This window comes from Tauraco erythrolophus, chromosome 7 (assembly GCF_009769465.1).
Source record: "Tauraco erythrolophus isolate bTauEry1 chromosome 7, bTauEry1.pri, whole genome shotgun sequence".
NCBI lineage: Eukaryota > Metazoa > Chordata > Aves > Musophagiformes > Musophagidae > Tauraco > Tauraco erythrolophus.
This window is the reverse complement of record NC_141471.1, coordinates 5035222-5047938: the sequence shown is the minus strand read 5'-3', so window position 1 is coordinate 5047938 and position 12717 is coordinate 5035222. Positions and strand designations below refer to the sequence as shown.

The 12717-nt window shown below is 38.3% G+C and overlaps 1 protein-coding gene across 4 annotated transcripts in view; it reads right to left on the bottom strand.

The window, feature by feature from the left end:
- The window catches only part of CTDSPL (CTD small phosphatase like), an 82007-nt gene that overhangs the window by 14771 nt on the left and 54519 nt on the right, over positions 1-12717 (bottom strand). For 2 of the 4 annotated variants that reach the window (XM_009977514.2, XM_086614517.1), the window contains exons 3-5: positions 9804-9836; positions 6210-6263; positions 2512-2613 (exon numbers count right to left, since the gene is read on the bottom strand). In XM_009977514.2, the coding sequence (XP_009975816.1) occupies positions 2512-2613; positions 6210-6263; positions 9804-9836 (189 nt within the window). The remainder of the gene's footprint in view (positions 1-2511; positions 2614-6209; positions 6264-9803; positions 9837-12717) is intronic. The other 2 variants (XM_009977515.2, XM_009977516.2) reach the window with 2 other exon arrangements.

Below are 12717 nucleotides of genomic sequence, written 5' to 3'. Positions count from 1 at the left end.
CACATGTGGTTTAATTCATTTTATACAAAACCATGTTTACATCTCCTTGATTTAATAATTTACGGTTTTTGCTTCTATTATTTTTTTATGATGGGAATGATAACTATAACGTCTATCTATTCCTTTTTTACTCTTGCCAAAGCACCCCAAACTTTATTCCTTTAATATGCACTTAACATGAAAGACTAGTACCTCCTTAAAGCTTCACAAATATGCAGGGGCATAAAAAGACAAGAATTACCCTCCTTCAGATGTTGCTGCTTTCATAAAAGAACACTTTAAATACTCTGCCTCTCTGGTTGTGTTAAAAAAAATATTATCTGCATTTGAAATATGAAGCCTACTTCATAATAGAATTATGAATTCTAAAATATCATGTGTTTCAAATAAAGCCTTTTGTACTAAAAAAATCACAAACTTATCTATGCTTTTACAGGCTTTAAGTGCGGACCTGCTTAGGTAGAGCAGATATGTTTTGGTGAAAAAAAACATACCAATGAACAACTAGAAGAAATTGCAAAAGCAACTTGATTATTAAGGCAGAGCAGTGTGAATACAGGTGTTAAAACCCCCGCTCTTCTGGAAATCCAGAATTTTTTGATGACCACAACGGCCTTACTTCAGCTGAAGTATCTCCCCTTATGAAACAAAATCCAAAGCGCACCACTGGACAGTGCCAGGCACTGAACAACTAAAGCCATTTCCTCCAACACTTGGTTTTCTCTTACACACTCCCAGCACAGGGCTTCATACTAGGATAATGTTGTTGTAGCCATGAGACTTCTGCTGCAGAAACTCCAACATTTGCCTATCACCATTTACTTCACACAGAAAAGCACCATTTTTCTTCTCCTAACAGAAAACACTATTCGGTATTCAAAACTAAGTAGAATAATCTTTTGATTTTTTCTTAAATGTCTGTTTAACATAATTTAAATACCCATTAAATATCATTTGAATAATGGGATGATTAAAGTGAGCCCACTAAGAAAGCACTCTGCAATAAAGGCAAACCTCAATCCTACAAGAAAGGATTTAGACTCTGTCAACCATTAAACATGTATTTCTTTAAAATGGTTTAAAAAAATTAAGAACCACCTAAATTGAATCCCATTTTGTTTCAAAACCCAGAAAAATCACAGCACAAAGTTACCCACAGTATTCAGAAAGCAAACTTTTATTTTTACATTTCAGATGACACTAAGCCTAATACTTCATTATTTTAATGTAAATTTAGACTTCTAAATTCAGCTTTCCCTTCTTATTTTTGACTCTCGTTTAATCAGGAAGGCATGGTCCCTCCTTTCCCAATCCAGCTGTGTTTCTAATCTTCCTGAAAAATTCTCAAGTGCAAATTCAGTCTGGGTAGAGAAGACAAGGATCTGGCACTGAGGTTAAGAGGTTCCTGTACGCCACCACAAATTGCTATATACCATTAGGGACAATGAAGACAGAGAAAAATATTAGTTTCAGTTTGAGGCACAGGAATATTTTTTCTAGTATCTCCATATAAGGTCTTCTTTAAGTCAACAAAGACAGGCTGTTGCCAAATTCTAACCCCAACATGAATTACGGTTTGCATATTTAAATGCTGGCAACCAAATATTGCAGGATTAAAACATTGGGTTTATGCTAGCAGTGAGAAATGGAGTGCAACCAAAACTGGAAGACTATAAAGACAGGGGTAACTCTAGCTTGCTACTAATAAGGAAACATATTATTGATTCTTAGAAATTCTCCAGGATCGAAATATAAAAGTAGCATATGCTTTACCATGCCTGACGTTTGCTAATCAGAAATACTACCAATGCTCTGAGCCGATTTAGGTCATTTGTGTTTCTGAATTCTCCTATTCTAACTTCAGTCCGATTCAAACAATAGAAGAATACCACTACTTCCACCACATGCTGAAATCTGAAGGGTTAGAAAAGTTGCTTCTAGAAGATGACTGGCTCATCAGCAACAGCTCAATGCTATTGCTTTCCTGTTGTGAAAGCTAAATACTTAAAAAAACTTCCTGTGATTGGGACAGCGGCCTGACACGGAAAGCAATCTTCTCCAGCAAGAGAAGACAGCATCACTGGTGCTCAAAAGCTACTGGTTTAAGGTACATCTACCCAGCACAAGGCTTTGCTGAATTGCCATTCTCCTAGACTAACTATGGCATCATTTAAACATCAAAAACAAAACCAGATTTTCAGAGCAACAACTTTTGTACCTGTTAAAACACAGGTCTGTGTTGGAATAGTCACCATTTAAAGCCATGAAGTCAATAACCATTCCAGCCCTTGCTGCAGTCATTGTGACTTTCTCAGAATCAAAGACATAGCGACGTCTGCGTTGCTCCCCTTACAGCTAAATTAGGATGAATAATCATAGGAGTAACAATGAGAACTACCAGGCATCCTGGGAGAGCCTGTAAGACTAGTTCATGTGTTAAGAGGCTTAAAAGTTCCTACAACACTCACTGGCAGATTCAAGTCGCAAGAGATCGCTTTTGAATTCACTTACCTTAAATGAACTGTGCACTAAAGTTTCATCTAAATCAATGACCACACACTTCTTCCCATAGTCTGATGCTGTCAGTTCTGGCAGGAGGTATTTAGCTGGTGGCTAAAAACAAAAAGAAAACAGGAAGACAACAAAAAAAAAAAGTAAAACCTCTTTTGAAATGGCACTCTTCTGCCAACATTACTATTCTAGTAGTTACTGGGAACTGAAATGCATGACTCAAATATTTTTCTGGGCTCATCACAAGTACATGTATGGAAATTAATGGCTCATGCAATAACCATATAGACTTTTTTTTTTCTTTTCTTTAAATGAGATACTTGTTTAGAATGATCTCCAAAGCATTGGAAATAAAAATGGCAAAACACCACCACTAGCTAAAAAACAGAGAAAAATAAGACATTTGATACAAGGACATCTCTTCCAGTGGCCTTTTTCCTAATGCCTTGGTTTTGGATGCTGCTGTTATCCTATTCACAGTCAACGCCATTTCCAGCCGTATCACACTGACAGACATTTACATAAATTATTATTTGTTTGCTATGAAAGTGGAGAAACCAATCCTGAGGGAAGACAGCATTACTAATTTTATCTTCCAGGACATGTCTCCACTTATTTTTACTATTTATCAGGGTGCTGACCAAGAGCTTTCATGTAGCTTATGTTCCCAATCGAGATATTAAAACTGCAGGAAAGAAGGCTCTCTTAAACCAGGCTCTTCTGCAGTACACTGCCCTTACTAAACACTACCAATTACAGGAATTTACAATTTTTCTGAACGCAATGCACATGGTCACATTGTCTTCCAATCGCTCATTCCCCACGTTAACATCCCAATCTGCAATACAGCTAAGTTACTTTAGACTTCGGTACTGGATACTTCCTAAAATATCAGAAATGGGAGAGAACACTTCCATTTGGAGCTGAAACACTGCTGCCACTCAAAGAGGGTTTTTTTTGATGAAGGAAAAGGACTAGCTTTATAGGGAAGTATCAACAGGCAGAAGCTCCGGACTGAGAGGAAATTAAATTAAGAATTGTATACAGAACTCTAACTTAATTCTTTTGCTATATTTTTATTTATTCAGACAATGTTGCTCTGGTAAGGATGAAGCTATCGTGTTTTTGTTCTTTCCAACAGCCTTTTGTAGAGGTGCTTGCAGAGACCTGAGGCCACCCCTTTGCAGATGAGTGAGACATCCTCTGAACACCCTACAGCAGCAAGTACAGGTTCTTCATTAACCACTGACTGATTTCTGATGTCATCTGGAGTTGATAGATACCGGTCAATTATGCTTAGAAAGTTCTTGCTTAAATGAAGTAACTGACAAATGAGATTCTGGCCTTCAGTGTCTTTAGCTAAGGAATCAGTCACTGGGGGATTGTTTTTTAGGAGTGCTCCCTGAAACTGACTTAGTTTCGCACAAATAACATAGAATCATAGAATGGTTTGGGCTGGAAGGGACCTCAAAGATCATCTAGTTCCAACCCCCCTGCCATGGGCAGGGACACCCTCCACTGCACCAGGCTGCTCAAAGCCTCATCCAACCTGGCCTTGAACACTTCCAGGGATGGGGCAGCCACAACTTCTCTAGGCAACCTCTTCCAGTGCCTCACCACTCTGAGAGTCAAGAATTTCTTCCTCAGATCTAATCTAAATCTCCCCTCTTTCAGTTTAAAGCCATTGCCCCTTGTCCTGTCACTACACACCCTTGTCAAAAGTCCCTCTCCAGCTTTCTTGTGGCCCCTATAGGTATTGGAATGCTGCTAGAAGGTCTCCCCGGAGCCTTCTCTTCTCCAGGATGAACAACCCTAACTCTCTCCCAACATCAACGATTTTTTCAGCTACCAAAATGGAAGCTCCCTTGCTTACAAGCCACTTGTCCCGATGCACTTTCTCTCAGGACGCATCTAAAAATGACTTTTAAGAAAAAACAACTGCTGCATAATGCCTGTAAAGTATGTGTCCATCACAGCATCCTGACCAGGCTGAAATCCATAGGACACCCTTTCTAGGTTATCCAGAGTCCCATGTACACATTACTTTCCCAACTGCTTGAGCTTTGCTTCTGCTTGTCTGTATCTAGGACCAGATCTAAGGAATTTAGGTTTTTCACTCCTATTTCAAACCGTAAAAGGTATCTAGGCACCCCACCTCAATTCTTCATATTAAGAAGGATCCAGACTAAAAGCTTATTGAATGGAATATCAAACCCATTTAAAGACAATGATCTTCAGAACCCATGTTTTGATACTGATTTCTTGTCTTTGAAGAAGAGAAAAAGGCAGGACATCCCAAGAAACTTAAGGCAAACTTTTTCTTTAAAGAATAGTTCAGTTCATTTTTGTACTCTTAAGACTGTTAGTATTTAGTTTGAATTTTTGACTAAGTTAATCTGCACAAGCAGTTCAAAGCCAGTGATTTCTTCTGCTATGCGAGTTCTTTTTCAAACTGAAAATATCTCTATATATGGAAAATATATGGAAATAGATCTTCCTTCATATTAAAATACACATATGAAAAATACAAGCACTGTCATACCACACATATCTTTGTTTTTTACCTGGAAACTAGTACTCCTCTCATCAAGAAAATGATGGACATACACCAAGGACTACAAAATGCAAGAACCTTCAACTCCAAGAACCCGAATTCCTTGACTGCACAGTGAGAGAGCCTGTTGCCATGCTCCCCACCCACCTGCAGCTCTGCTTTCTCAAAAGCAGTTGCTGGGAGAGGAACGAGCTTACCTGCAGTACCCACACAGAGATGCTAGCTACTGCTAGAGCCTCTCTCCCTTTTCAGTACTGCCTTAGAAAATAATGTGTAATTATTGACTTAACTTTATCTAACAAGACTACACCTCAAGGTTTTTCCTTGGTAAAGCCTCCCACTAGGGCACACCAACCTTCCTACAAGCTTTGGCTTCTTGAATTCAATCTGATTCTGTTTTCAAAAGACACCTGGTCAACAGTCTACGCCTTTGAAAATTAGAAAAAATGTATTTTCCATTTCAAAACCTGTATCTCTGTTACCCTCAACTTTGAAAACACATTTTTCACCTGATAATCTAACCAGGGACAACGAAACTATTCTGAAGCTGAAGGTACTACAAGTTGTGAGACTGCTAAACATCCGGTGCAGGACTTTGGAGCTGGGATAACATTTTTGAGGCTTTAGGAACTTAAAGGATTTGTATGTAGGGTATCAGTCCATTTGTTTTGCCGTTCAGGCTTTCGGGTCTAAAGCAATTTCCACATGCCAAGAGTAGCAAAGCTTTTAGACAGAAACAAGCATTACTCAATATTGTATTTTAATTTTCTCACTAATGGAGACATATCCAAGAAGAGCTGTAATTACCGGATTTCCATCATAGTTAATAGCAAATAGTTATGGATCTTTCAGAATGTCTTTTTTTAAACATAGGAGGAGCTTTAAAGATATCTAAAATGATTAAGAGTATTTAATCGTGGCTAACAGCAACTCATATTTACAGCGTAATACTCCCCGAAAGACTGCAGACTTCCAGAGAACCCAGCAGAAAAAAATAACATGTGGTATCTCAGTACTGTAATTCCTAGCTCGGTCTTCAGTTCCAACAAGAAATAAATTGTATACAAGTTCAAGCTTTTAAACTAGTCACTGTTTGGGATTTATGCATTCCAGTCAGGTCTCATGGCTGATCAGCTTAACAGACCTTGTAGTGAAACGACTGCTGCACTGCTTCAGTCCCGTGGAAATAGTATATTCCCTAAGAAAAAAAAAAAAAAAAAAGGGGGTGGTGGTGGTGGCAAGAAAACAGGACTTTTGGTTGAAGCATAAACAGCCGGTCAACACAAACCTTTCAGAAACGCACTGTACAAAACAATCACAACCTTTCTTCCCTGTAGGCCCATATTTCTCACAGAGACAAGCACCAGAATTAATAAGCCCTTCCTTTGGATACTGGAAATGTTGCCTAGCATAAATGCAGCACATGAATTCGCTGTTCGTGTTCCCTTCAATTCACACGTTCGGTTGCACTCTGTATAGCTCACAGCTTCTCCCTGCAGTTATGCACAGAAACACTCTAATAGAAGATAAATTATTCCCACTTAAAACACAGCTGCCAAAAGACACCGGCTCCTGTTACGCAACAGGCAGTTAGTTCACAAAATTTCTTCTAGAAAAAGTTGTAACATGAAATCGTCTAAACATAGGTAAGGACAACTGAAAAATGACATCCCAGTGTTCAGATTTAACTCCTGCAGGGATGCTGAGGACTATTTTTGGTATCACTCCTTAATACTGGGATTTTAAATCAAGGGAAAAAAATGGACGCTCCAACTCATATAAGAAGGTGCATGAGTATGGCTTTGTATTTGCATCTACCTTTTCATTCTTTTGAATGAAAGCAAGTGCTGAAGTTGCTACGGGTCTACTTTAATTTCTCTACCATACTCCTTCCCAAACAAAGCTAGGAAAAATCCATGAAAGCACAGGCGTCCTCAGCTACACTTAATATATTTTTAAGACAGGTCTATCACAAAACTCCTTAGATTACCATTCTGCTCAACTGGCATTGTTTTTTTCTGGTTTTCTGTGCATTTATTCCAGCCCTAAAAATAAATAATTTTGCAGTATCAGGAAAAAATCAGTTATCCTGGTGTTTAATCTATGCCTTATTTGGAAACAGTTTCAGAATACACAATACAAACCAGAAGAAAGTTCATCTTTACAAAAAATAAAGTCGTACTTTCTATTTTCTGAAGTATCTAACTTGAAGCGGGAATGTTTCTTGCTTAGCAGTTATCTCTACCAAGAACCAAGTGAAAATTCATATTAATTCAAGTTTTTAAATTAAGTGCAATCAATACAGGAAAATTCCGATTCAGCAGCAGATACACTTCACTGATACTGCACAGAAGTACACAAAGCAATGGAAGCTTTCAAACAGACGACCTCAGCAGACTGACAGATTTTATACACACATGAAAAAGCTCCAGAAAACCTCATATTTTGACTAGAAGCTTCAAGTTGAATGTTTAACGAGTAGGGAGCAGGCAGTGGTCTTTTCAGGGTCATTAAGGAGTTCACTAAACATCTGAAGTGATCACATTTGCAGTGAGCCCTGTCGAAAGTAAATGCCCAACCTGACTGCGCCCAAGCTCGCTGTATGTTCAGAAGATTTTCACCTGCTACATACAATACACAGAGTTCAAACAGCCTATTCCTCATCCACAATTCTACCTAGCAGAGCATCAAGAATTTGTGCCTTAATGGCTCTTAATCACACGGTTAAGAGTTGTCCCAGAGTGAACCTCTGTCCTCCAGCCCTTGTAAGACTGGCAAAATGGATCACTTTAATTTTAGGCATTTTTCAAATACGACGTCAGCTTTGCATCTTCGTTCCTACCACCTTCTCCACATGCAGCTCACCTCTGTTTTATTTAGATGATCACGTACTAATGCTCTCTGGCTTCTGTGTGACAGCAAGCAGCACTCTGATACTCAGAGAGTAAATGTCACACAGTAAATGTCACCTGCAGGCCAGGGCTGCTTGACAACGTTTGCTGGAAGAAGGCATCAGATGGCACCCGGGAAGAGGAATGGGCATGTTTACAGTCACCTGCTCACTAAGAACTCTACGTCATGACTGCAAAGTTAATTTTACTGCCTTATTAAAGTGCTGGGAATATAGGTCAGCAAAATTTCAGCTGAGCTACAAAAAAATTAAAGGAAGGAAAAAGTCAAAAAAAAAAAAAAAAGAGAGAGAAAAACCCCAAAACTCTTTTTGAATCATTCGTTTTCCTAGCACTACCCAAATCTAACGGACCACTGCTTTAAACATCAGAAAGATGGTGTTCTAGCAAAGTATCTCATTTCATATTTGTACCTAAAGCTGTACTCAGTTGTCATTTCAAAATTTTGTTCTGTTTGAATTCTTATTTCATATTAATATCAACATTCACTCTTAGGCAAAATCTTATTCCAGGTCAGAGCACAGCCAGAACATGTTTTACATTCAAATAACTACTAGTAGAGCAACTACAGTCACCAAACAGAATCTGGCAGGTATGTCAAAGGAAAAGTAATTTAGAAGTCAGTATTTTTATACATCCAAAGTTTCCTATTCCCAGACTTGCATATATCCAAATTACATGCCTTTACATGTGTGTACACATACATACACACATGCAGGCAAACATATGCACGAGCCATGTCAGAAGTAATTTCGTAGTAGAAATCATAGGTAAGCAACAAAGAGGAAGTTCTAATAGTTCTTAAATCCAAGAAAAAGTGGTGGAGGAAGAAAGTGATCCGCACAGTTACAGTGATCTCCTGACACTATTGCACTGCAGCAAGGACAGGGTTCTTATAGGTGGTCTTGTAATGCTGGGACACATGAGCAGGAAGGGAAAGAGGGAAAAATGGTGTCTTCGGGAATATTCAGGTCTTTAAGGGCTACCAAATATCTCAAGAAAGAGGGCTGTATCAGTAACTCCACCAGTCTCCTGGAAAACTCTGCAATAATAAAGTATTATAAACAGCAAAGGAGCTAAAAAAAAAAAAAAAGTATCTCAAGATTTAAAAAGTCTAAGTCTTCATCCATGTAAAAAACAAGTAGAAAAAGAGAAGCTTTTTTTTTTTTCCCGACCAAAAAAGGTTAAACCTAGTTAAACCCAAAGCTTCAGTTTGAACAGCTTTTTTTTTTTGGTCCTTTTATTTAGTTTTGAAAAATAATTCAGATGCCAAATGGCATTCCAAGTTTAATGCAGGGAAGATACACAGCAATATGAAGGCCCATAAAACAGAGCTGATACTGAGAGTGTCATCGTGAATGAGTGCACTAATGCAGTTATGGTCAGTGTACTCTTTGTTTTCCTCAAGTGGCTTGTTTCAAACAAATTATGCAGTTTCTAACTCTTCTTTTTGAACTGAAATATAGGGAAAAATTAGAGGAAAATGTTTTTGTAATTGTGTTCCACGTAGTGATGATGAGTCACCTTTTGCCTCTATTAAAATAAGTAACTTCGACTTTCAGACTACTTTACGCATTTTCAAAACACTAAAAATTCAGAGACAAATTTAACTGAGATGCAAGATGAAAGCCATATAAAACCCAAACTCTTCTTAGTTCCTGTACAACATGTGCAGTTCAATTAATCTCTGAGTATACAACATTGCAGACAGAACATAAATTCCTTTTGTTAACATGCAACACAAAACAGACCTGTTAGACTGCAACATAAGATGAATCAAAGCAAAAGTTATGAAAATTATTAAAAGAAAAAGGGATAAAAATACATACACTTGGTATAGGCATGACCTGCATCTGGTCACCCTGGGGAAAAAGAAAAAAAAAAAAAATCACTGTAAGGGTAATGGCTTTTAAAGGGTAGAACAAAGGTCTGAAGCAGTAAAAGTGGCATTCAAACATTTTAAACCAAAAGTTCAAAGTATTCAAGAAACCAGGGTAAAAAAAAATAAAAACAGGGTCTTGCATTTTAGTCGCTGAAATGATCAGTTAGTACATCAGCATTTATGATTTTTAGGAGACTGGACTGGTAAAATTCATGCTGTGATTAATCAGAGATGATTGTAAGAAAGCACCTGTATTTACTGTAACTTTTTCCAGCTTTAAGATCTACTAATGGGTATATTTGCCTGTTTTCACCGCAGCAACAAGAGGCTCAGCCAGACCTTGGCAGCAGGGCAGAAGCCCAGTCCTTGAAGTTAACTTCACTTGAGAGAACTGCCTCAGAAAAAATAGCACTTTCACTTAGGCAACAGAAAATGCCCAAGATGGACATGATGATGATAAACCAGTCCAAGGAATCCCACTTTCTTCACCTAGAGAGAGGCAACAGTATCAGTGTTCTTCCCATGGCCTCACTTTTGTACCATACTTGGGAGAAGGCAAGACAGTCTTTGGCCAACTGGCCCTTTTCTTCTCATCCTGGGACCTGACATACAGGGAACAAAGACATTTCCATTTACAGCTTCTGAATGGAGATAGGCTGGTCAGGGGGTCACCAACTCAATACGTAAGACATTTTGGGAAGTAGGAACTGCATTTTCTAATCTTTCTAATCTGTCAAAAACAAGTATTTGTTTTCTGGTGGACACTGCATATTAAAAAAAAAAGGAAGTTGACCCTTCCAGCACAGATGTTGCTTAGGTAGATTATTTTATTCTTTAATTACTTGGACAACACCAGCTCTGACTGCCAGCAGGTTGACTATCTATTGAAAGAACTGTTTTCAACATTAGAACATCTTCCAGCTGAAAAAGTCTTGTGCTCACTTGTTTTGGAGTCTAACATAGTGTTGACACATCACTGACAAACAAAAGTAATTCGGTATTATTTTTAAGTCCTCTTTTTAATGCTACAGCAGCAGAAATTTTTACTAAATGAAGTTTGACCAAAATCCAGAGAAGCTGATGAAGCAGTTAGAGAGCAGCAACTACCATCAACTATCAATAAGTTTCGTTTAGTAAGAAGTATCTGATTTCTACAAAAACACACACAAAAACTGGTAAGAATCCAAATTTTCCTCAAGATAATGGCAGAAAGAAAAGGGAAAAAAAAAGTAATTCGGCATGTTAATGTCCACTTAGTGGAATGTCATCTGAAGTTCATGGGCCATTTGAGAAAGGCGTGAATTTGAGTAGATGCCAGTCAGATTAGCTGGCCTGTGATCAAATTGTTATCAAGGACACGAATATGCAGGCAGAGCACGGATTGCAAAACCGTGGTTTGTTTTGTTTTTAAAGGCTTTTTTTGCATTCGCTGGTAGAGAAAATAAAACACAACTGGAGCCCCTCTTCTATCAACAGATGAAAACACTGTAGGAGAGGCAGAGTCATATCCACAGTTATGGTACAAGATTGTCTTACTCATGGACACAAGCATAGCTGTGTATCACATCAGGTTTTCCTACAGACCTCAAGACGCACTCAGTGTGGTGTAACTTGCTTTCCATTTTGGCAATCTCTTGAAGCAAGAGCTGCGCCCCATGGTATTACCCCATGGAAGCGTGACTTCCATAGGAATCCAGAATCCAATTTGCTAAAGGACTTGCATCACTGTTCGCTTTGTTTTTCTTGTAGAGTTTCTTAAATCAAAAAACAAGGAAAACAAGTAAATTTCCAAAGAGGAACCCTAAAAGTACCTACGCAAAAATCAGAATGGTCATGATGGCAACTGGAAAAACAAGCAGAAAGATAAATGCAAGAGTCTGCTGGTAAAGTGTAAGTGTTCATGAACAGGCAAATGCTTTTTAAAAACAAGCCTGCTATGGGAAACTTTTTAAAAGTGTCCTGCCTCATTTCCTGATGCCTTGGAACAGGAAGGGAAGTAGGTCATAACGCTATCGTTGAAATAGATGACAGATGACTGCATTTGTTGAAGTCTTTCCACGAGCTCCTGATGCTGGTAACAGGACAAAGCTGTTCCTAGAATGCCAAAATTTCACCCCTGTATCACTAAGATAACCCAAGAGGCGATTTGTTCAGCTGTTGAAAGACTTTTTTTTTTTTTCCATGGCACAATATATACAGATAAAATGATAAATCCTACCTTTTCCCTTAGCTATGTAATTTTAGTTTGAGACACAACATTTTCAGTACCATGTCTGTTCATTAATGTTGTCTGTCCATGGTCACATACAGGATCAATGAGCATCAAGAGACAGACCACATTATTTTGCTTTTTTTTTTTGAGAACAGTCTGTATTCAAAGATAAGGAGTTGTTTTATTTTAAAGAACAACCCCTTATACTAGACTGGGACAAGTTCTTTAAAAACAATAAAATAGTAACTATTTGACTCTTTCATTGACTTGGACTACTGAGCTTTGTTAATATAGAACACTTTTTGGAGAGGCAAAGAAGGTCAGAATGAGTAGGCAGAGACAGAGGAACCACAGATAGCTATGCAGAGGAGTTTTTGTTTGCTAGGCAGACCTACCATACCACATGCTGATGGTGACCAACAGAACCAGGAATAGTCTTCCTCTGATCAGGGAAGATTATGTAGGAGAAAGAGGAGTATTATTTACATTAATCTCACTTTTCTTCCTCCACGCTGGAGGAGTCTCCCCATCAAAGAGTCCATGCTCATGTTGCTCCTCTAGGTCTCTTGAATGAAGGAGATACTACTTTTGACCTCAAGAACGTGCTCCCTAGAAGCTCTGTTTTTCTCACTCTGGTGAAACATATTCA